Below are 24,283 nucleotides of genomic sequence, written 5' to 3'. Positions count from 1 at the left end.
GGAAACTCAAGGTGGCTTATAAGCTCCTTTTCCTTCCTCTCCCCACAACAGACACCTTGTGAGGTAGGTGGGGCTGAGAGAATTTCAGAGAACTGTGACTACCGGTAGTCCAAGGTCACCCAGCAGGAATATAGGAGAGCAGAAACACATCTGGTTCACCAGATAAGCCTCTGCCACTCAGGTGGAGGATCAGGGAATCAAACTTGGTTCTCCAGGTTAGAATCCACCTGCTCTTAATGCTGGCTGGGAGATCTCTTTGCCTGGTTTGCTCAGGAACCTGACCCAGCCAGATGGAATCTACCATTCCTCTTTCTTTCTTTTGGACTTGGTGGTCCATCAGTCTAAACAAGAGGGAGACTCCTTATGTTATGATGGTTTTAAAATACTCTCCTTACACTATCCATTAAATTTTGCAGGCATAGTATTTGAACTCACGCCAATCCCTTAAAAGCATGAACGCTTTCCAATTTGATCAGTCTTCCTCACCAGGTCCCTAAATCCGTATTGTTCCCCTCTGAGAATTCTGATGTGACCATCTGCTCAGGTTGCTGCCAAAAGGAACAGAGGTCCTTTGCACGCAGTCTCTCTATGCTAAACAGGGACTTCAGTCCAAAAATAATTCCTGGAAATGTACCCATGCTCTAAATCCTACAAATGTTGACTGATATTGAGAGGAGAGGGGAGGAAGAGATGCTGTCGTCTAGACAACCGTCTCCTAAAAATATTGCTGGGATGATTGTTTTTTTCACAGCGGAGCCCCCCAAGTTGTTATGACAACACAGAAGGGATACTGATGAGTTTGCTGTATATGACTCTCCTCCAAAACAGTCTCTATAATGGCAGGCAATAGTTGAAGAAAGTGAACGCTGGAATCCTATGGCCAGCGGGATGGTAGGAGTGGGGAAACAAATCCAGTTCACCAGATAAGAGTCTGCTGCTCCGGTGGAGGAGTGGGGAATCAAACCCAGTTTTTCTATGCTCTGATCATTCCCAAAGCACTTCACTATTCCCTTATTAGGAAAGAGATTCCAATTAAGTGTCAAAAGCTGACATCAGACTTATGTTTTCTGTAAGTGTGAACTTGGCTCATTTGCAGTGCTCGTAGGTTCACTCTTCAAGCGTGGAGGCCAGCTGACATCTTCCTTGAATCAAACTCCAGTTTGCCACGACCTCTGAATGTAGAAGTCCATTCCACCACAGGTTTAATCCCATACGTGCATAGTTTGATTTAAGGCTTCCCAAACTGGGAGGCTTCCAATTGTGCTCCTTGCACGCGGGGAGAAGAGCAGCAGAATTCAAACATAGAAACAAATTATGTTTACGCCAGTAACGAGCAAACAAAGGCTTATCGTGACATGGGAATGTGGTCACAGTTTCCAGAAAGGGGAAGAAAAACGTGAAATATATTTGATAAAGACTCAAATGATCAGTTTTTTCCCCATCACAGCTGACTTATGGGGACCTCATAGGGCCGTGGTGGTGAACCTTTGTCACTCCAGATGTTATGGGATCACACCCCATCAGCTGATGGGAATTGTAGTCCATAACATCTGGAGTGACAAAGGTTCGCCACCACTGTCATAGGGTCTTCAAGGCAAGAGACACTCGGAGGTGGTTTGCCATTACCTGCCCCCATGTCATGCCAGCATGGTGTAGTGGTTAAGAGTGGTGGATTCTAATCTGGAGAAGTGGATTTGATTCCCCACTCCTCTATTTGAGCAGCTGATTTGTTTCCATGCTTTTCCACATGAAGCCTGCTGGGTGACCTCGGGTTTTGCACTACCCACCCCGCTGGGGCTGCTTGTTGTTTGGGGCATCCCCACACCAGCCTCTCCCCCATACCCAGCCAGACTTACCGGAGAACACTGCTCTTTGTCCTTGTCAGGTGGGTTCAATTCTGCCTCTGGGTTGGAGGGATGGTGGGTGGGGCCATGGGAAGGCTGCCACTGGGCTGGCTTGTTGTTTGGGGCAGGGGGAGGGTGGTGGGGCAGTGGGGAGGCTACTCACAGGCTCATGTTGGAGGGCAATTTCCTGCTGCCCTCCCCACTGGGCCTGACTTACTCCTGGGTTAGAAGGATGGGGGGGGGGCAGCGGTGGCGGCGAAGGACTTGTTGGAATGTGAGGGATGCACTTCCAATCAATGGGTGTGCAAGACATCCTGCATGCCCATTAGTTAGAAGTGTGTTGTCGACTCATTCCAATCCTTAGTGAATTATATTAAAGAATTACAGTGCATCCTATTCTATCCAACTAACACTCTCTGTCATGCTTCATCTCACCTCGTGTTTTGGGGAAGGGAACTAATTTTAACTGGGGATGTTTTTATTATTGTTGTAAGCTGTCTGGAACCAAGAGGAAAAGCTGGACATTAATATGTTAATAAATAATGAGTACATAATTAAGGCTGCTTGCACCGATTGAGATTTGAGAACCCTTCTCTTAGTATGGAAAGCACACCTCAAGTATTTTAACACTGTCCTGTTCTTAAAAATGTATTTACATTTCAATATTGTACTCTTTTTATTTTCTTCAAAAATGGAACAGAAAAAAACAAAGGGGAAACCATGAGAAGAATATACATAAAGACAAAAATATAAGAACAAATGGGTTCCAAATATCTACAAACAAGTTCATGCACAACTGTTGTCCAAATGCCATGCGTTCAAATACTGATCGAGTCCTAAGAATATAATATGTGTGATTACATTCTAGGTACTGCCAGCTAGGTAAGTGAAACAAGATATCACGGGTATCCTACCACTAGCTACCCCAAGGCTGCTCATATTCACTCAACCAAAGCAATTGGGGGGTGGGAGGGAAGCAACCTCTAGAATTCAGGCAATGTGAGATAAACTTGATTGGATTTCAGTTTTGTTGTCACTTTCAGGATCTCAGAGCAGTTGCAGTGAGGAAGCAGGCTTTAGGAAACATTTTAAAAGGAAAAGACAGATGAACAAAGCTTCCGGGCAGCAACCTCACAAACTTCCTAAGAGATGGGAAACAAGCTCGGTCTTTTTTGCCTTGTACGGAAGATCCCTGATGAAAAAAGACGCTGGAGGCTGTGCTCGGCGTAGACACGGTCTTAACCTGTTCAGAGAGTGAGCAGCAAGTGCATAAAAGAAACTGGGAGGGGTGGCGGCGGCAGGTAGGGAGTTTGCCCCCGCTTGCTGTTTTGTGACACTTGAGTCAGTCTTGATAAAAGGAATTATGCAACAGTTGCTTCGGGCGGAAAAGAACTGAAGAGCCTGCCTTAGCCACTTGAGGAGATTATACACTGAAGGGAATGCAATGTAGCCATTTTTGCAAAACCAGACTGGAACATTTTCAGAAAAGTCCTTTGAGGCTGGATGGTTTTACAAGGAACCACCATGACCCCTTATCTACAGTGGCTGGAACATCTAGAGTTGGGATTTATACCCCACCTCTCTCTCCTACAAGGAGATTCAAAGGGGTTTACAAATTCCTTTTCCTTCCTCTCCCCACAACAGATGCCTTGCGAGGTAGGTGGGGCTGAGAGAGTTCTGAATGAGCTATGACTAGTCCAAGGTCACCCAGCAGGAATGTAGGAGTGGGGAAGCAAATCTGGTTTACCAGATAAGAGTCTGATGATCAAACCCGGAGTGGGGAATCAAACTCTGTTCTCCAGATTAGAGTCCACCTGCTCTTAACCACTACACCATGCTGACTCTCTCATGCTGACGGGGTTACTTTCCACAACATTTTCCAATTCCAGCACAAGCGGTTGCTGCATTTGGTTTATTGTTCACAAGGCCAATAAGACAGCAGAAAGCTGGGGGGGGGGGGGGGCAGTTTCTGCTTTGCTGACATTCCCAAATTCTGTGGATCTTAGATGTCCTTGGTGGTCTCCCATCCAAGTACTAACAATGACTGACCCTGCTTAGCTTTCAAGGTGTGATGAGGTTAGGCTAACCTGGGCCAGCCATGTCAGGGAGCCAACCTTCCTTATCTGAGGAAGCCTGGAATAGGAAGCGATGATTAAGAGGTTTCCTAATGCAATGTTAGGAAGTAAAATTGTTCTAATTCCAAAGCAAGGAAAATATAAGAGCTTAGAATACCCAGTCCTGGTTGGGGAATTCCTGGAGATATAACAGGTTGTCCTGGGGACCAGCCTTAATGTGATCCTCTGATTTGGAGTCCTCAATGAATCATAGAATCATAGAGTTGGAAGAGATCCCAAGGGCCATCAAGTCCAACCCCCTGCAATGCAGGAACACACAATCAAAGCACTCCTGACAGATGGCTATCCAGCCTCTGTTTAAAAACCTCCAAAGAAGGAGACTCCACCACACTTTGAGGTAGAACTTGCCTCTATCAAACAGCCCTTGCTGTCAGGAAGTTTTTCCTGATCTTTAGGTGGAATCTCTTTTCCTTCACCTTGAACCCATTACTCCTGGTCCTAGTCTCTGGAGCAGCAGAAAACAAGTTTGCTCCCTCACCAACATGACATCCCTTCAAATATCTAAACATGGCTATCATGTCACCTCTGAACCTTCTGTTCACCAAAATAAACAGCCCCAGCCCCCTAGGTCTCTCCTTGTAGGGCATGGATTCCAGACCCTTTTCCATTTTGGTTGCCCTCCTTGGGGCCTCCTGAGAACTATCAGCAGACCAGTAAGATGCTTCCTAGCCACTCCTGCTGAACTCTGGTGTAACAAGAAGTGGCCCAGCCCCATTGGATCTCCGGCCTCCAGAACTGAAATGGATTCTTGTATTTATCTCCAGACAAGTGGGTCCAGCTGACTTCTAGCAGGACTATGTGGGATCTTGTGCTGCTATAGTATGTGCTCAAGGTCACTGCTTGCTGGTTCCAATGGCTGGTTCCTAGAGAGCTTGTCCTTAATGTCTGCTTCAGTTTCATGCTCTTGACCACCACACCACAGCTGGCCAGCCTAATGCCCACTTTCCACGACTCCCACAAGCAAGGAACAAGCTGAAGTATGTAGGAAAAGACATTTTACTTCTGGGCCAAAATAATTTCTCTACTGAAGAGAAAAGTTCTGATTTTACCCAGCAGATCCAGGCTAAGCTTAGTAGATTTATTATCCACCATAACTGCAGGGATATCCACAAAAGTCTTATTTCAATAACAAGCGAAACTAGCCCGAAGAGAGGAAAACCCAATCTTTGGAAGGACAGGAAGCTGAAATGGCTCATTTAAATTATGGATTTTAAAATATTATTGAGGCAAAGCATCTTTCTAGAACATGCAATAAATCACAGTTTCATTATCCCCGTAGGGTGTAGTTAAAGGAGAAAGGAACTGGTGGAATTCATCAGAGATCTTCTACAGAGACTTCAGAAGGGGAGGGAGGAGATCACGACCGCAAATTAACAAACACAATTATTATTATTATTTCCCAAAAATGTTTTAATCCATTCATTTAATTGTCTTTGGTGCCAGCTGCCTCCCAGTATGGCTGTTAGGCGTGATAGTCTCAGGTTTATTGGAAAGAAACACCAGAACTCTCTGGGTCCTAATAGTCTCTCCTGACTTCAGTGGAGAATGTCAGATAGACAACAGCAGTTTACACATTGAGTTTACATTCCCTTTGGTTTTGATTCTCGGTTATGCACACGTTTCCCCCCTTTGGCAGCCATCCCACCTTCAGATCAGAGGATCTCAATGGTTTCATGATGCTCTGGTCTTTCACGTTGAGCTTACATTCCCTTTGGATTTGATTCTCGGTTATGCACACATTTCCCCCCTTTGGCAGTCATCCCAACTTCAGATCAGAGAATCTCCATGGTTTCAGGAAGCTCTGAAAGTGCAACTTTTCCTCTTTCCTCACAAGGCAAGTGAAGGAGATCTGCAAGTGCTTAGCTTTCTTCAGGTTATCTAGCTCCTCCCCAACTTCCTCTGCCCACTCCACAGCAGTTCCTCCTTCTCTTAGGGTCACTCTTTCAGAAGGATCAGATGAGCTTTCTTTATTTAAATTTTTTTCAGGCTGAAGGTCTATTACTGGAGCAATAGATCCAGTGAAACTGATGAGAAATTGACAGCAGGAAGAAAAAAAGGTGGCAGGCAGCCTCCCCAAATGGTGTTTGCACAGAAACAATGAGGAAGCGAGGGGCTGGCAAAATGGTGGATCGAATTGGCTTGGGACACTTCGTAGGGGGAGAATCCCTGTGTAAACAAAACAAAAAAACTGGGAAAAACACACTGCAAAGCAGCCAGGGGGTAAGTAGTGCATTCATAAATGACTGATGACTCTGCCCGAGGCAAAAGATTCAAAACAGAGGGAGAGGGAGGAGAGCTGCTACTGCCCCGACAGAGTCCATTGCAAGGGGAAATACTTCCCCCAAAACCCTCTGCTAGGGCCCACTGCATCTCCCCTGCAATGGGCTTTGCTGCTAGTAACAATATAAAGCCACGGCACAGGACACATTCAATAGCAACACTTGTCTGTAAAATCTTTATGGGTCCAAACCAGGCTGCACGTATGCTCCAGTCCTTATTCTTTTGTGTATCCACATTACAGAAATCAAATGGGCAAGGATGCACTCTCCTTTTTTCAATTCGGTGTGCCGCACTGGGCCTCTGCAATAGCCTTGTGCATTTTACGGTCTTCTGCCACCGATGGCACATTTTTGCATAATGTTATTTTCATGGTTTTTAGTTTGAGCAGCGCGTTCTGCATTGCCTGTGGCCTTCACACTCACCTTTTGCTTTTAAGAATTCAAAGGCAACACTTCTGTTGTTGCATTATGATTTACTCTCTCACCCAACATCCTTCATTTTCCCAACGCCACGGTTCCCAATCCTATTCAGCGTGTATCTTGTCAGTCTTCAAAGCACTACTTAACATTTTCTCATTTTATGTTAAACGTTCACATCTTAGCACAAATCCAGACATTCTGGAAGGTCACAAGTTAATGGTTTATTTCATTTTTTTAAAAAAACAATCAAGCTGCTAAGCCTATCAAAATTAATTAACAATCCAGTATTAATTAATGAAGGAAGATTACATGAACAACTACTTCAGAAATGCTGAAAGAAACTTTGAATTACAATTGTCTTCAAACCCTCTACTCCACAAATATGTTCACAGTCTTGATAGAGGATTGTAGAAACAATACTAAGCAGGTCTACTCTGAAGTAAGTCCTATTTAATCTAATCGTGCTTCCTCCTAAGATAATTTTCTTACTTCTCTCCATTTATTCTGGAGATTTTTATGCTCTCCCAGATTTTATGCTCTCCCAAGTCCAGCTCAAGGGGGCTTACAATTCTAATAATCATTTTTCAGTATAAAAACAAACAAGTCATTAAAACAAGATCAGGAACATTAAGACAGCAGAAAATTATCCATAAATCCATAAATGTCATCCCTAAGCCAACTTTTCTTTCAGGATTTCTTATGTAAACAAATAAAAAATTAGAATTTTGGTGGATTTTGTCCTCCTCTCTACTGAGTAGAGCTCTTAATCCCATAATGTGCACATTTCCCCCAATACTGCAAAAAGTAAAAGATGGCCATCTCATTCCCCTATCTGGTTCTCATCACTATTGCTAAATTATCCATTCCCACACAATTACAGGCATTATCACTGCTAAGCTTTGGAATCACATATATGTAAATATCCAGATGAAAACTATAGCCACACGAGATTCCATGAAAAAGCGTTAATTATGACATAAATTATTCCTGTGGAATTATCAGGGGGCACAATAACAATTAGATCTTGGACACCTTTCCTGCTAAGCCAGGTATCCCTCAGATGGAGGAAGTTTTCTTCTGAGAGCAGAAGACTTCTCATTTGGACAAAAGGAACCCAAAGGAACCATTGGAACCAAATGGTTCCAAGGATTCAGAGACTAGGGAGGGGCCATGACTCAGAGGAAGAACACTTCCTTGGCATGCAGATTGTCCCAGGTTCAGTCCCTGGCATCTCCAGGACCAGGCAGGAGATGATGTGATGATGTGAAAGACTTCCAAGGGGAAAGACTTCCAAGGTGTGAAAGACTTCCAAGGTGGTTAAATGATGTGAAGGACTTCCAAAGTGGTTAGATGATGTGAAGGACTTCTGTCTGAGACCTCAGAGAACCACTGCCAGTCTCAGTAGACACTACTGATAGTGATGGACCAGCGATGGACCGTGATGGACCAGTGGTCTGATTCACTTCATGTATTCAACCCATTATGCTTAATACAATGTGATGTGTGGTTTATTTTTGCCTCTTTCTGTCTGTATTTCTTTATCAGTGTGCGCATTTATGAAAACATCTGAGTGTAAATTAAATTTTCAGTGAGAATTCAATGAAAATAGAACACTTACAAGAACCGCTTACCTTGTTTTCCAGTCTTCCAATCAACTCTGCTAACCGGTTGATTTGAGCTTCCAAACCCTCCTCCTTGGTGTCTGAAGATGCTACAGAAAGAAAAGAGTCATGGGGCAAAAATTAAATCAGTATGAACACCAGTGATTCTCTTTCGCTTAGGCATATACCCCTGATGTTGACAACTGAGTTCTGAACTTACTCAGTCCTCACTGAAACCACAGCTTTAAATTCACTCAGCATCACACCAGCAAAGCCATGGTTCCAAGGCATTTGAACTGCTAGATGCTTCATGGATATGGATTCAAATACAAGGAGCATGAGTTCAACTGGAGATAGGTCTAATGACTTATTGAAAAGGTCATGTGGTTGGCCCAATGGACTGGGCCAGTTGTGGCTCATTTATTTTAATGACATTACAGAAATACTAGGGCATCACATCACATTTTCCCCATAGTGAGGATTTGAACCTGGGTCTTCCAGATCCTAGAATGACACTCTAATTGCTATACTACTAACTAGCTAATGCAGGAAAACAGTAGCAGATGTCTTTCCTAGAGGTGTACAGTCCTGGAAAGGACATAAGTAACAGGACCTCCTTCTGCCTTCTCCCCTGGGCTACTGGATCACCATATGGGCTATTGAACCATTGCAGAACATTGGAGGGTTTTTACAAGGCTTATGTAGAGCGGTGGCTGCATGCCAGAATTCAGTTATGGGACAAACTGAGCCCTCTCTGTGTGACTGCTAAGTTAACAAATAGCAAACGCTTCATACTGGACAAGAATGAAAAATTCCATAAGCAACATTACTGGGTTTAATTTCCTTTGGGTAACACAGCAGGAGGGAGTTATGCCATCTTTGTAAAATGTACTTAATCTATAAATTTATAGAATATCATGGAGGTGCAAAAAATCATATCAGCAGGCAGCTTCCAGTCCTGCATAAGATTCTCTCCACTCCAAATAGCTTCATGTTTAACTCTCAGCTCCAAAAGTCTCTGCCAGTGTCTCTACAGCCAAACAGCAAATGTGGATACAAACTGTGTGTCTGCTTCATCCCACTATTTGGTTGATGTCACCCCCACCCCGCCAACTCTGATGAGTATCACATTCCACAATCTGGAGAGAGATTCCCGGCTGATAATCCCTATTATTAGCAGAATAAAAATCTCAACAAAGGATGGTCTCCCAGGATTTGAAAAAAAAATTCTTACCAGTTTGGAAACTTTTTCTGCGCTCTTTGGTCATGATTCTGTTATTGGGGGAGTAATTAGGCACAGGGTTGTCGTACCAGGTGTCCATGACACCGTGGCCAGATTTACTATGCAAGTGTCTGCAGTCAGAGAAAGAACATAGAAAGAACAATACCAATTTCACTAGCCCCACAATGGACCAACAGTTCAATAAATACTTAATAATTCTATATCAGGTTTACAAACAAGTAGCAGGTTAATAAACTTATAACAACATCAGCAACCTCGACAACAGCATGATAATTTACTGCAGACCAACATGGCTACCCTCTTAAACTACACCAGGAAGTCAGCCCTGGATTCTGAAATCAAACCAGATCATTGCTTAGATGACTTCTGGAACCAAACAGGTTGAGTAGATCAATTATTGAGAGCCATTCATGCCAATGTCAACCCATTATACTGACGAAAGACAGACATTCCCTGACTGATAACTCGACCAGATCCTTGATTAGCCGTGCTGCCAACCTGTGTTCATTCAGAGTCCGCCTACAAGCAGGCAGATAACTCATCATTCAGTGCCATTAATTGCCCAGGATGCAATTTCCTGTCTACTCTCTTCACCAAGATAAGTCAGTATCCTTGACATCTGCAGAAGATTTATGTGCAGGGGAGATGAAAAATGGATCTGTCAGATGAGCTTAAAAATAAAGGAACTGGGGGAAAAAATAGAAGGGAAAAAAGTTTTTTTTTAAAAAAAGCACCAAGAGGATGTTACATAATTTAACAGACAGTCTCCAGATTAGACCCTGTAGATATTCCTGATGTTCAGCCATGACAGGGCAATATGGCAAAACCTCCCTGAACAGCTCTCATGCATCCTAGAGGAAAACCCACCCAGCCCCATCACCAGAGGCAATCCTTTGCTTCTTTCCTGTCATTCAGAGCTTCATTAAAATGCAAGCAGGAAGGAAGCAATTATTGATCCTCTCATTTGCTGGCCAGAGGGAAAAGAGAGACACAGCTTGAACTTCTTTCCTCCCAAACTTGTTCCTTCATGACTGTTTGCGGTTCTGCTGATCTGGCACATGCTTTGAACCATCAGCAAACTTATCAAATATAAGCTGACCTTCACACTCAGGGGAACAAGGACACCCACAGCCCCATCCAGCTGGGTGTTGGATGTGGCTGCTTCACCCTGCCATTCCGGGGGGGGGGGACTTTCCAGCGGCATGGGGAGGCACATAGCACAAAAAAGCCTCCCTGCTGTCAGAAAGCCCCTACTGGACTGAATGGATTTACACCACCAAAAAGGTGCCATAAGTTCAAAGCCCCAGCCGCCAGCATAACAGAGGCAATAGTCAGGTGGAAGCATAATAGAGGCAATAGTCAGGTACACACACACACACATGCACACGTATACACACACGCACACACACACAAAAACCAAGGGATATAAGTCAGAATAGCTGTGAATCCTAAAAATGCCATTTTTAACATTTAATATAGGGGCTCAACAACTCTACCATGACTTTCATCTCATTCATACAGTAGAATGATGTGTTTTTGGGCATCTGCTTCTGACTCACCTGAGGCAAGGCTCAAAAATATTCTTCAGCAAGGATGGACGGATTAGGGAAACAGGAAAAAAAAATACCCCAGAACAAACGTAACTTAAGAAATAAATACAAGACTGCAAGGAAGGTGATGCGCTGATGTGGTTGAAGACTGATGAGTTTTTTTTTGTGAAAATCAATTTATTTCCCCTCTAAACCAATCCTTCTCAATTTATTGAGTTAGCCAGCGTAGGCAGAGCTACCTTAGCAAAATCAGTGACGATCACAAAGCACAGCCAGCTCGGTAAATTAGACCTGAGTATCTGCATTCAGTTCAAAATGAATATTATAATAATAATAAGCCTTTATTTGGCATAACAATAATCATAACACAATAAAAAACCTGAGATAAAAGGTATACAAATACAAAGGTTTAAGATAAAAGGTATACAAATACAAAGGTTTAAGATAAAATATAAATTATTGATTGTGCATCACCTCCAGTAAAAGTGTGCAACCAATTCACAAAGTTTCATTGTCCAAATTGTCCAGGAAGTCTACTTGATTCTTCCATTTCACTAGGTATCCTAGAAAGAATGTTGGAATATTTTGATCTGATATTAGCAGATTTAGGGCAGCAAAGCAGTTGATGTGCCAATGTTTCAATTTGTTGTTCACCACAAGAGCATACCCTTTCGCTCATTTCCAAGTTGTTAAATCTACCACCACGCCAATAGAAAGCGGAGGGGAAAACATTGAAGCGAGCAAGTGAGGCTCTTCTCTGCATTGGATTAGATCAAAAAAAATACAAATAGGGAGCCATCCTGTTTTTTTGATATAGGGGTATTGAAAGATGTAAGGGTGAACAAGTTTTCATAGCAGCCCTAAATAAATTAATCCATTCGCTTTCCAACAATTTTTGTTTTAACAAGTTGTAGGATTCTGAACTAGATAGCTGAAGGAGAAAAGCGAATTGAGAGATATACCAAGTGATTCAATCTTTCTTTCGATCAGAGAGAACCATGGATTAGCCTGAGTATCAGACAAAAGTAGGTGAATCAGCGAGTGCTCATCATGCGAGAAATGCAGGCGAAGCCAAAATTTAAAAGCTCTCAGCCAAGCCCTATAAACTATATTCCTGTCAAGCAAAGAACTCCCAGTGCATATGTGATTCAAAGCCCCTGTGGCAGTCTACAAGGGCTTTATGTTTTGTGAAGGGAAATATTCATAGGGCAAAATGAATATTATAATAATAATAAACCTTTATTTGGCATAACAATAATCATAACACAATAAAAAACCTGAGATAAAAGGTATACAAATACAAAGGTTTAAGATAAAATATAAATTATTGATTGTGCATCACCTCCAGTAAAAAAATTATTGCAACCAATTCACAAGTTTCATTGTCAGGGTGTCCAGAAGAAAAGGAAGTCTACTTGATTCTTCCATTTCACTAGGTATCCTAGAAAGAATGTTGGAATATTTTGATCCTGATAATATTAGCAGATTTAGGGCAAAGCAGTTGATGTGCCAATGTTTCAATTTATTTGTTCTACAAGAGCATACCCTTCGCTCATTTCCAAGGTTGTTAAATCTACCACTTAATAAAGCGGAGGGGAAAACATTGAAGCGAGCAAGTGTGAGGCATCTTCTCTCTGCATTGGATTAGATCCAAAAAATACAAATAGGGTATCCTGTTGTTTTTTTGATATAGGGGTATTGAAGATGTAGGGTGAACAAAAGTTTTCATAGCAGCCCTAAATAAATTAATCCATTAAACTTTCCAACATTTTTGTTTTAACAAGTTGTAGGATTCTGAACTAGATAGCGGAAAAGCGAGTCGAGAGATACCAAGTGATTCAATCTTTCTTTCGATCAGAGAACCATGGATTAACCTGAGTATCAGACAAAGTAGGTGAATCATGAGTGCTCATCATCTCTTTGAGAAATGCAGGCGAAGCCAAAATTTAAAAGCTCTCAGCCAAGCCCTATAAACTATATTCCTGTCAAGCAAAGAACTCCCAGTGCATATGTGATTCAAAGCCCCTGTGGCAGTCTACAAGGGCTTTATGTTTTGTGAAGGGAAATATTCATAGGGCAAAATGAATATTTCCCTTCACAAAACATAAAGCCCTTGTAGACTGCCACAGGGGCTTTGAATCACATATGCACTGGGAGTTCTTTGCTTGACAGGAATATAGGGGCCATAGTCCAACTGTGGAACATATGGAGCAGAGAATTCAGCTGAAGTCAACCTAGGGAGTTGCTATTTCTCCATCAGGAAACTGATATGTAGGCACTGGCGTAATGCCCATTGGGCAAGGTGGGCAGCTGCCCAGGGCATCACCTTGTGGGGGGCATCAAAATGCTGGGTTCGTTTTTGGGTATTTTTAGTGGTTTTCCATTTTTGGCCTGCAGGGGGTGCAATTTTTAGGCTAGCGAGGGGGGGGCATATTTTTGAAGGCACAGTCTCAAAACTTTCAGGGTCTCATCCAGAGACCGCCCTAATGATTCCCCCCAAGTTTGGTGCAGTTTGGTTCAGGGGGGCCAAAGTTATGGACCCTCAAAACTGTAGCCCCCATCTCCTATTAGCTCCCATTGGAAACAATGGGGGATGGGGCACCCCCTTTGGGAGTCCATAACTTTGGACTCCTTGAACCAAACCTCACCAAACCTGGGGAGTAGCATAAGGACAGTCTCCTGATGATATGCTGAAATTTTGGTGCTGATATGTCTAAAAACTTCACCCCCTGTAGGCACCAATGTCCTGGTGCAAAAAAAATTTGGTCGTGGTGGAGTGGCCTCCCATGGGGGGGGGGGGGCATCCAACTCAGGTTTTGCCCAGGGCTACAGTTTGCCCAGGGCTGCCTCGTTACACCCCTGTATGTAGATGTCATTATGCACAACTTTCCCATAGCAGCAAATATCACTTTCCCAGAGCTATTGCTGCTAGTGATAAAGTTATATGCATATAACTTTATCACTAGCAGCAATAGCTCTGGAGTGGGGGCTGATGTCCCTCTCTATGCATGCTGCAGTCTCCAGACACCTGTGCCCACACACCTGAAGGTATGGAACTGCTAATTCTTTGTGATACCAAGTTGTGATGGCCACAAGACCTTTGTATGACGTGGATCAGCCCGACCCACACCATCAACTTCTCTGTCCACTTCTGATGAAAATGCAACCATTCCAGATGGAAGGCCTAGCAAATATGTTCGTTACTTCCAGGAATTAGCCAGTTTAATTAAAGCATTCTATTAGCTTAAAAATCCCAAGTAGGGCACAGCTTAGGACCCAGAGGCATGCAGAGCTCACCTACTATAGAGTGACTGCATTATCGCGGTATAGTTTGGTCACAATCCAAAGGGCCATTCAGCTCATACCGCAGAGCTTTTCTGTTAGAGCAAGAAGACATCCCATGCATGTCCAAAGAGGGTCCCAGGTGTGCTGGGACTCTGAATCACATTCTCCAAACTTACTCTTCACCTAAAACAGTGGTGTCAAACATGCAGCCCAGGGGCCGGATCTGGCCCTTGAGGGGACTTATCAGACCTGTGAACCCACTGAGACACCCCCCACTCCCAATCTGGCCTGTCAAGAGCCTTCTCAAGGCAGACACCTCACCCCACTTCAGGCTCACTAGTCCAGGCATCCCCCCCCCCAGTGCCATTCTTGGGTCACCCGAGGAAACCTCCCATCCCCACCATGGGCCCAGCCCAACCAAATCACATTTATGGCATATCTGGCCCTTGTAACAAATGTCCTTGACACTCCTGGCCTAAAGTATCTTCTAACTTGGAACAAGGACAGCGGGATATTTTCTTGCTTCGCTATTGCTTGGCTATACTCTGCGGACAGATTTTTATTTTTACAAATGATGAGTTTGGCAACTGTGCCTTGTTAAAAACTAAGCTGCTGTACTGAAGGTGTAAATTATGGCTGGGCTCAGAAAGAGGAGGACCAATGCATCGTTTCCACCTGCGATGCAGGCTTGCCTGGCCAAGTAATTCTCATGAATATACATCTGCTTCTGGTAACTAGCTGCTTTTGCTAAAAGAAAAAAAATATCTAAAGCAACTGGCTGTAAAGTGGGAACCAAAAAGGAAGGAGAAACTCTAGAAATATTTCACATTCTCTTCCACAATATGACGTACCATGAAGCCTTTATCCTACTGCCATTGTGCTATGTTTCCTCCAACCCCCTCCCCCCCATCACTGGATTGGATTAAGGAGACATGGAGTAATTTATACTAAATATTACAGAACTAAAGACAGAGAGCCAAGGATCTGGATGAAATCTTTTATCTGATGTTATGAAAACAGATTGAAGGCTCTAATAAGCTGCTTGCTTTGTGACTTCTCTTCTTTCCTTTAGAATAGGGGAAGAAAAAGGTCTCTTGATGCAAGTTTTGGATTTTCCCCCATTTCCATGGCAACCATTTTGGGTTCTGGTTTATGCTTTGTGGAGTTCTATGACATTTCAGCTCATCAAATTCAGCTGGGCTTCCTTGACACACACACACGCACGCACGCGACGACGACTTGCATCTTGCGCTACTTACGCCTTATACGCATCGCGACGCGACGCATCGCATCAAAGACGCGACGACGCGACGCTACTTATACGCCTTACGCCGCGCCGCGCCGCATCAGCATCTATTACATATACACACACATATAGATATACATATAGATATACATATAGATACACACACACACACACACACACACACACACACACACACACACACACACACACACACACACACACACACACACACACACACACACACATATGTCAAGGAAGCCCAGCTGAATTTGATGAGCTGAAATGTCATAGAACTCCATAGAACTCCATTTATTTATTTATTTATTTATTTATTTATTCATTCATTCATTCATTCATTCATTCATTCATTCATTCATTCATTCATTCATTCATTCATTCATTCAGTTAGTTAGTTAGTTGGTGTTCGCTTTTTCTGGATTTTTGCAAAAAATTGGTGGAAGAGAATAGAAACCACAGATCTGGAATACAACCTTCTTCTACCTTAGCCCAGTTCTCATTCTCCCCAGTTCTTGAAACTTTCTTAAACAACAAAGCTCTGAAAAGAATCTCTTTATTCTGCTCTGGCTTCTACTATGTTGCCCCTGTGCTTGAACAGCCTTGTCCAGAACAGTGATTCCACCATACTGAGAAAAAGGGGGTGGTACACAACCACAAGGTGGAAAACAAAAGTTGTACCACAAGGCTACAGCATACTGCTGACAATAATAAGCCACCCATTGGAGTGCAAAAAGAAAACTTATTTATACAATATCATTCTTTCACGTTTGAATTACATTTCAACTAACACAGCATAAAGTATACAAGTATGCCATAAACCAGCTATTTATATAAAAATAAACATACTTGTATACTTTATGCTTTGTTATTTGAAATGTAATACAAATGCGAAAGAATTATACTGCATAAATAAGTTATCTTTTTGCACTCCAGTGGGAGGCTTATTGTTGTCAACAATAAGCTGTAGCCTTGTGGTACAGATTTTATTTTCTACCTTGTCCAGAACAGCAGCAGTTGCAGGGAAAGTAGCTTTTACTTCGAGATAATAATCCAGTTTGGGTTAACAGATAATGAACTCATCATGCATCATACTGTTTAAAGTTTCATAGGAGATCAAAGGCTGCATAAAACAGTAGTAGGTTGTCAAGCAGATTAAACATGTACAGCACGTTGATCTCAAGGCCAGATAAATATAACCAACCTTATCTGACTGGTTTGCTCATCAATAGCATCCACAGCACTTTCCACAGAGCTGAGCAAGGACTGAATTTGATTCGCTGTCTCCTTCAGCAAGAAACGGGTCACAAACTGGTCCACATTCGTTCCTCTTTCATATACCTATAGGGAAAGGGACAACAGTATAGTATCAAAGTATAGTATCAATTCTTATTTATTTATGTATTTATTGTTTTGTTTTCTATACCGCCCTATCCCCGGAGGGCTTCTTCATTCCTTAATTTATCTAGCATCTTCAAAAACCACTTTCTCTTAATACAGACCCAGTTGGAAATCAAAAGCATAAAAATGTCAGAAGGCTATTAGCAACAACAAAAATGTACAGAACTTCACTGCTGGACAGTGATAGACATGTTCTGAGTATAATAAATTCTCAGTTCTAAGAATGGGCTTTATAACCAACCATCTTCTTTAATCAAAGTAAAGAATGTATAGAATGTAATTTAAAACACTGTAGAATGCAATTTAAAATTCCTCATCTCTGTTTTGATCGAAAAGCCCCGTTTCTATTTAACTTCTCTTTTTGAGATGTGAAACCATCACTTTGCACCGTTTCTGTTTCCATGCGCCATATTTTTGTGTTCAACTTGCTAATTTTTCAATGTCATTTGTTATCAATGAACCAGCAGGGTGCATTAATATTTGAGTTATACATATGCATGATTTACACTGTACACACATGATGCGCATAAACACAGCCAGTATTTGTATGAAATATAATCAAATCAACCAACAGTAAAAAACAAAATTCAGACCACTTAAGAAAATTGGAAAGGACTATAAAAAGAATAAATAAGGATTATTTGCATGTCTCCAGTCTCCCATTTGGCTGAATATCTCACCAAGCAATCATTTTCTATTCAGTGTTCGATGCTTCACAATTACATCAGTATTGTAACCAAAGTTTGTATTTACCTGGTTCTGCATACTAATTTCTTCTGCTCATAATGCTTTGTTACCTTATAAAATAATGTGCATTTTTCCTTTTTTGGGTCAGAATGTAATTCAGAGAGTACATAGGTATTCATGTAATTTTCCAGCATACCTGAGCATTGAGTAGGGACATCAGATACCCTGGAATTTACATTTCCCTGGAATTCTTACACCTGGGATGCTATTGTCCCAGTGTTCCAGGCACATGACAAAAAATAGATGCCTTACAAAGAGACTTCATAGTTGCTGCTGCTGCTAGAGAGAGGAAAGATGTAGCAACTCATGAGTCACAAGATATTATTCGTGGTAATGGAAGTAACAAGTCACAAGCTGGAAGTTGTGGTAATGGGGAGTTTGCGGTATGTCCATTGTGCTCTGAGTGGTATCTTCGGAAGCACGGAAACATCTCTGGGTTTTTGTAACATGATCAAGAAATTATTTGTTCTTCTCCCAAATAGCTCATTGTAGACAAGCTCAGTTCTGAACTGAGCTGAGGAAAGTTTACTCATCATTTTTTACATGATCCAGGAAGGTTCAATGAGAGCAGATAGGAATGTTCTTAAGAATCAGGCTGATTCTCATATTGTGTGTTTGTGTCTGCTAAGACAGTTCATTGAAAAAATTTTTTTTAATGTGAAAACTATATATTGCCAGAATCAGCAGGAAGAGCTGAGTTGAACCATGAACTTTTTGTGCTAAGAAGGAGGACAGGCATGATGTATGCAGAAGAAACATCCTGGACAACATTAGCAAATAGCAAGCGCAACTTTGGTTTCAAGCAACAGAAAATGGCTGGCAGGATAAAATTATTATTATTATTATTATTATTATTATTATTATTATTATTATTATTATTATTATTATTATTATTATTATTATTATTATTATTATTATTATTATTATTATTATTATTATTATTATTATTATTATTATTATTATTATTATTATTATTATTATTATTATTATTTATTGGGTTTATAGACCGCCCTCCCCCGAAGGGCTCAGAAGTGAGAGCTTTTTTTATTGGGTGGGAGGAATAAGCCACTCTCCTCAGATGCTTTTTTTTTTGCAGTTACCAGGGCAGCCATTCATGCGTTTTCTGGATCCTACTTGCTTTCCCCCCATAATGAAGAATCAATCTTAACTACCCTCTACTTTGTTGGAGCAGGAGTTGCTTCTGAAGATTTCAGAAGGCATGACTTATAGGGAGACCCTAACCTGAAACAGCTGCCTTCCCTGTGGGATTCCAGAAGTGCCAACAGTTTAAACAGGACCTGGGAACTTAAGAATAAGGCAAAGTTTCTCACTTCAGTATCAGTAGTTCTTCTGGTTCTGGAAAGTTCTTACTATATATCAGTAGTTCTGGAAAGTTCTTACTGAGTACCAGTAGTTCTTCTGGTTATGGAAAGTTCTTGCTAAGTAAAAACTATCAATCAGATCAAAAAGGCCCCAAATTCTCCATGCTAGCCTGTTAACGCAAAACAGATTCACATCTCAAACTCTTGTGGACTAAACTGTTTTATCATCAGCAACAACACTTTGTGCACAGTGCTCACCAAGAAGCTGTGTGTGTGTGTGTGTGTGTGTGTGTGTGTGTGTGTGTGTGTAAAGAGTTCTCATCCTTACCAGCCTTCCAAATTATTTTGAAAATTTGTATGCAGGGAACCTGCCTAAGGCTGCTTAGAAAATGAAATGTAGTGAAAACATAAAATGTTATTAATTAAAATCCAGAATTTAAAAATAACCCAGCCGAAACAGATGGTCGAGACACTTAAAATGATAGGGTTTAGGCAGAGCACAAAAACAGATAATTGAGCAACTTAAAGTTACGGTTTTCAGACTACAACGACATTATAAATTGCTGTTAAGAGATCACCTCCTTAATTAAAAGCCTGGGTGAACAGAATTGTTTTGGGCCCGCTAAAAGGTAGCAGTGTTGGGCGGGCATCAAGGGGAAGGACACTTGGACAACTTGGAGACAATCAGTACATTATTTCATCTTTGTGCAAGATAAAAAAGAGAAACACAGAGAGATAAAAGAGATAATCAATATATATGATGATCTCTCGCCAAGAAGCCTAATTTCTTTTATATACATTTTAAAATGGAAACTTTCTAAAAATACACTGCATCCTCACATTGATAAGAAGTCCAATTTAAAATGCATTGTTGCTGAAGCATCAGCCCACAATAATAACACCATATTGATCAGTGTGCTAATATGCAAGCTAATATGCAATGGGGTTTTTATATTTACCTGTGCAATTTTATCCTGTGTTTCCCCTGGTCCTCCTCCCTTTCTCCATTTTATTTCTCTAAGGTTGCCAGCCTCCAAGTGAGGCCTGGAGCTACCCATAATAGCGACTGATTTCCAGATTACAAAGATCAGTTTCCCTGGAGAAACCATAATGGCTAGGAGAAATGGAAGTCCTAGAGTGACTGTAGAGAGTAAATCTCCTATAGCAGTGGTGGCGAACCTTTGGCACTCCAGATGTTATGGGCTACAATTCCCATCAGCCCCTGCCAGTATGGCCAATTGACTATGCTGGCAAGGGCTGATGGGAATTGTAGTCCATAACATCTGGAGTGCCAAAGGTTCGCCACCACGGTCCTATAGGATTGCCATCTTTATGTTGATAAATTTCAGAAGATTTTTTTTTGGGGGGGGGCAGTGAAATCTGGAAAAGGTGGAGTTTGGGGGTGGATGGGGCCTAATGGGGCATAATGCCATAAAGTCGACTCTCTGAAGCAACTGTTTATTCCAGGGGAACTGAATTCTGGTAAATGTGCAGGCCCCACCTGGAGAAGGGCAACCATAATGTCCTAGGATTTCGATTTCTCCTTTGGTATAGCATAAAGGCTAGGAGAAAATGATACGCCTATGGCCAGCTGGGGATTGAGGGAAGAACGGGACTGATTTGGGCAAGTCACCTCCTACGTGTCTTCAGACTGGATTTTTCTCAACACTGAGAAAAACCTGAAGTCAACCGTGAGAGATCTTATAGCTTGAGTGATATGAGGTAGGAAATTTCTGTTTAAAATCTGAATTTCAGTCTGAGGAAATGATCTCATGGGAAGGAAAAAAGGTGGAGGGGCTGATCTTTGACCTGGAAGTGACATCATAGAATGTGCCATAAGAGGACATAACAGCACAGGCAACTGAGTTCCCTCCTTTCTGCAACAATGACCTCCCTAGGCATGCTCCCCAAATCTCCAGGAATATCCTTGGGTGAAGTTGGTAACCTTAAACAACCCAATGAGATGCGCTGGGCAGAGTCAGAACAAGAGAACATCCATGGAATACCTTTTACTAGGACCAACCAAAATGACACAAACCATTGGGCATGCTTTCAAGCGATTCAGAACACTTCATCAGGCTGCACATTATAAAAACTAAACAATGAAGGAGGGAAAAATCAGGGCACCTGCCTAGTTTTACGACAAGCATTCAGGGGAATCTGAAATCTTTCTTTCTTTGTTCCTAGCCCAACACACTGGCTCTCACATACATCTATGTGCAGAAGAATAAAGTCAACTGAAAAGAATTTCTTGGCCTCCCAGATTTAGAGGACAGGAAAGACCTCTGCCCCCGCCTGTGAAAGTTTTGTAAAAGAGACTCAACACAACCTTGGAGGAAATGTAAAAACTTTTGCAATGCAGAGAGAAGCAGGAAATTGGGGGTGATGGATGACCACAGGTTCTTGGCAATTAAATAGAAATTGAAGCAGAGTTCGGAAAGAGGATTTCTGATTCTACACTCAGTGGCTTTATTATCTGCCTCAACTGATCCATCTGGAACACCGAGAAATGCTTTTCCTTGGATTTATTTGCTAAACTATGCTAAACAAACAAAAATTTGCTGCACCAGTACAAAGGAAGGGTAAATCCAGCATCTCAGAGACGGTTGAAACTCCAAAACAGCATTTATCTCCCCAGCATTCCAGATGGATTCATAGGGGCAGGCAATTAGCCACAGTGTTGGAACTGAACAGAACTTCTCCCCAACCCAGCTGTAATTTCTGTTTAATTGCTCAAGATTCCACAGGCCATCAATCACCTCCAATTGCCTTGGCTGATCTTCCCTTCCCCTGCAAGGTTACATCAAGTTCTCTTTACAGAACCTTGCACAAGAAGTTGCCTTGGACTGAATCAAACTGCTGGTCAGCATTGTCTCATTTGATGGGTAGCGGCTCTCCAAAGTCTCAGATGTAGAGGGCCAGCGTGGCGTAGTGGTTAAGAGCAGGTGCACTCTAATCTGGAGAACTGGATTTGATTCCCCGCTCTGCCTCTTGAGCTGTGGAGGCTTATCTGGGGAACCAGATTAGCTTGTGCACTCCAACACACGCCAGCTGGTGACCTTGGGCTAATCACAGTTCTTCGAGCTCTCTCAGCCCCACCCACCTCATGGGTTGTTTGTTGGGAGGGGAGGGGAGGGAAAGGAGATTGTAGCTCCTTTGAGTCTCCTTACAGGAGAGAAAGGGGGGTTATAAATCCAAACTCTCCTTCTTCTTCTACACATGCAAATGTCTTACGCTTTTTTTTAAAGAAGCAAGCCTTTATTGGCATAGACAGCAGTAAAACAATAATAAAAACAGATTAAAAAGCATATACAACATAGGATATACATGTTAGGACAAAGGAAATCTACTGGCATTTAGTAATTTCCAGGAGAAAGTCTGCCACTATCATACAGAGAGAAGGATCAGGGTTGTCCAACAAGTAGTGTAATCTAAATAAATCGGGGAGAATTGAAGATAGAAATGTAAGGGGTAGAGATTCACATACTTGGATCCTGATTTCCCTTGAATCTGGAGACAGTTGAAGAGCAAGAGTAATTGGTGGAGCCAGAGATGCAGCTGAGACCATTGTTACATGGGCACAATCTTTTAGCCTTTTCTTGCTTATTAAATCCTGCCATGTAACAAGGCCCAGAGAAGCATAACATGATGAACCTATGTGGCTGAGGCATTATGGCTTAGAAACCTCCTTTGAACAGGGGTTTGATTAAACAATACAGGTAGTGTGCCAAGTGGCCCCATTCAAATGGGAGAGAGAAATACAGGGGGGAGCACGTTTTTTCTTGGCTGCAGTGATTAGGGTGGAGAACTCTCTCTATCCAATAGTTGACCTTTTAATTTCCTATAAGCTTCTGAATAGGACAAAGGGCAAAGTGAATCCAGTCCGATGAGAGGCAATTTTTTTCTTCAATTATGGAAAACCAAGGGGATGGAATGGGTGTCAGAGAGAGCAGGCAGTGGACCAGGGAGATTCACGCAGTCCGAGAGAAAATGAATTCGCAGCCAGAATCCTAAGAAAGTCACCCTCCAGCCAAGCGGACTGATTCCAAGGAGGATTTTGACCTAACTCCCAGACAAAGGGCTGCATAGGGCACGCATGATTTGGGAGTCCAGTTATCTTAATGAAAAAAATTGGATTGAAGAGAATTCAAGGAGTAGTTAATAGCTTGAATCCAAATTGGGACTCCGTAAAGCAACAGTCCTCGAGGCGACTTTGGCATAGAAAAATTTGAGGGGCAGGAGGGATAAAGGAGTGGCCACTGCTGTAAAAGAAGCGTGGTAGTGCTGACATACTATTAGATGTAGCTGGGAGGCGGACCTTCCTCTGGGTTGCCCATGAAAGGTTAAAAGGAGAATGAGAGGCCAAAGGTATTTATAGCACTTAACCTGTTGACCCCGATTTGGAAGGTTGCTTTTTCTCATTGCCCATGTGAGCTTCTTAAAGCGCCTAGAGAAGACCAATACCTTGGTTTTTTTTCATAGTTTATTGTCAGTCTGTTGGATTCACAGTAAGCCACACAGCGCTTCATTAAGCGTCTGAGGCCAACTCTGGATCGAGAGAGAAGGACAGCGTCATCTGCATAGAGCAGAATTGATACATGGGATGTACCCAGTTTGGGGGCATGGCTGTTCACTGCTGAGAGGGCAGAGGGGAGGTCACTTAAGAAAAGATTGAAGAGAGTGGGGGCCAGGACGCAGCCCTGTTTGACCCCTTTGGTAATTGGAATACTGTCTGTCAAAAATGTCTTACACTTAATCAGGCCATCACGTCATCATGGTCAGTCTTGTCTACTCAAACTGGGAGCATCTCCAGGGACTCAGGGAGAGGTTTTTCACAACACCTCCCACCTCAACCATTTTTTAAATGGAGATGAAGGATTGAACCTGAGACTTTCTGCATGTGAAGCAGATACTCCCCCCCCCCCCCGAACCACAGCCCTGTCCTTCAGGGGCAAACCAAAAGACTCTAGAAGTTCTGTAGACAGGGTCCTGTAAACAGATAGTCAGGGTTTATGGATCTTGATTCCCATTGTGACCACAGCAAAGGGGAAGGAAGAGGTTTTTCTTGAACTGCAACAGGTCTAAGGAGACGCTATTGGTCTTTGCTGGGACAAACATCAGGAGCAAATAGTCAATCAATCAATCAATCAATATTTTATTTCGGTCAAAGACCAGAAAATATCAGATATAAAAGG

The 24,283-nt window shown here is 42.3% G+C and overlaps 1 protein-coding gene across 1 annotated transcript in view; it reads right to left on the bottom strand.

The window, feature by feature from the left end:
* NECAB2 (N-terminal EF-hand calcium binding protein 2) overlaps window positions 1–24,283 on the bottom strand; it is a 164,774-nt gene that overhangs the window by 11,273 nt on the left and 129,218 nt on the right. The window contains exons 6-8 of the mRNA XM_048516258.1: window positions 16,823–16,959; window positions 9,514–9,632; window positions 8,310–8,389 (exon numbers count right to left, since the gene is read on the bottom strand). Of these exons, the coding sequence (XP_048372215.1) occupies window positions 8,310–8,389; window positions 9,514–9,632; window positions 16,823–16,959 (336 nt within the window). The remainder of the gene's footprint in view (window positions 1–8,309; window positions 8,390–9,513; window positions 9,633–16,822; window positions 16,960–24,283) is intronic.

The sequence above is a fragment of the Sphaerodactylus townsendi genome, linkage group LG14 (assembly GCF_021028975.2).
Source record: "Sphaerodactylus townsendi isolate TG3544 linkage group LG14, MPM_Stown_v2.3, whole genome shotgun sequence".
Taxonomy (NCBI): domain Eukaryota; kingdom Metazoa; phylum Chordata; class Lepidosauria; order Squamata; family Sphaerodactylidae; genus Sphaerodactylus; species Sphaerodactylus townsendi.
This window is presented reverse-complemented; position numbering and strand designations above follow the sequence as displayed.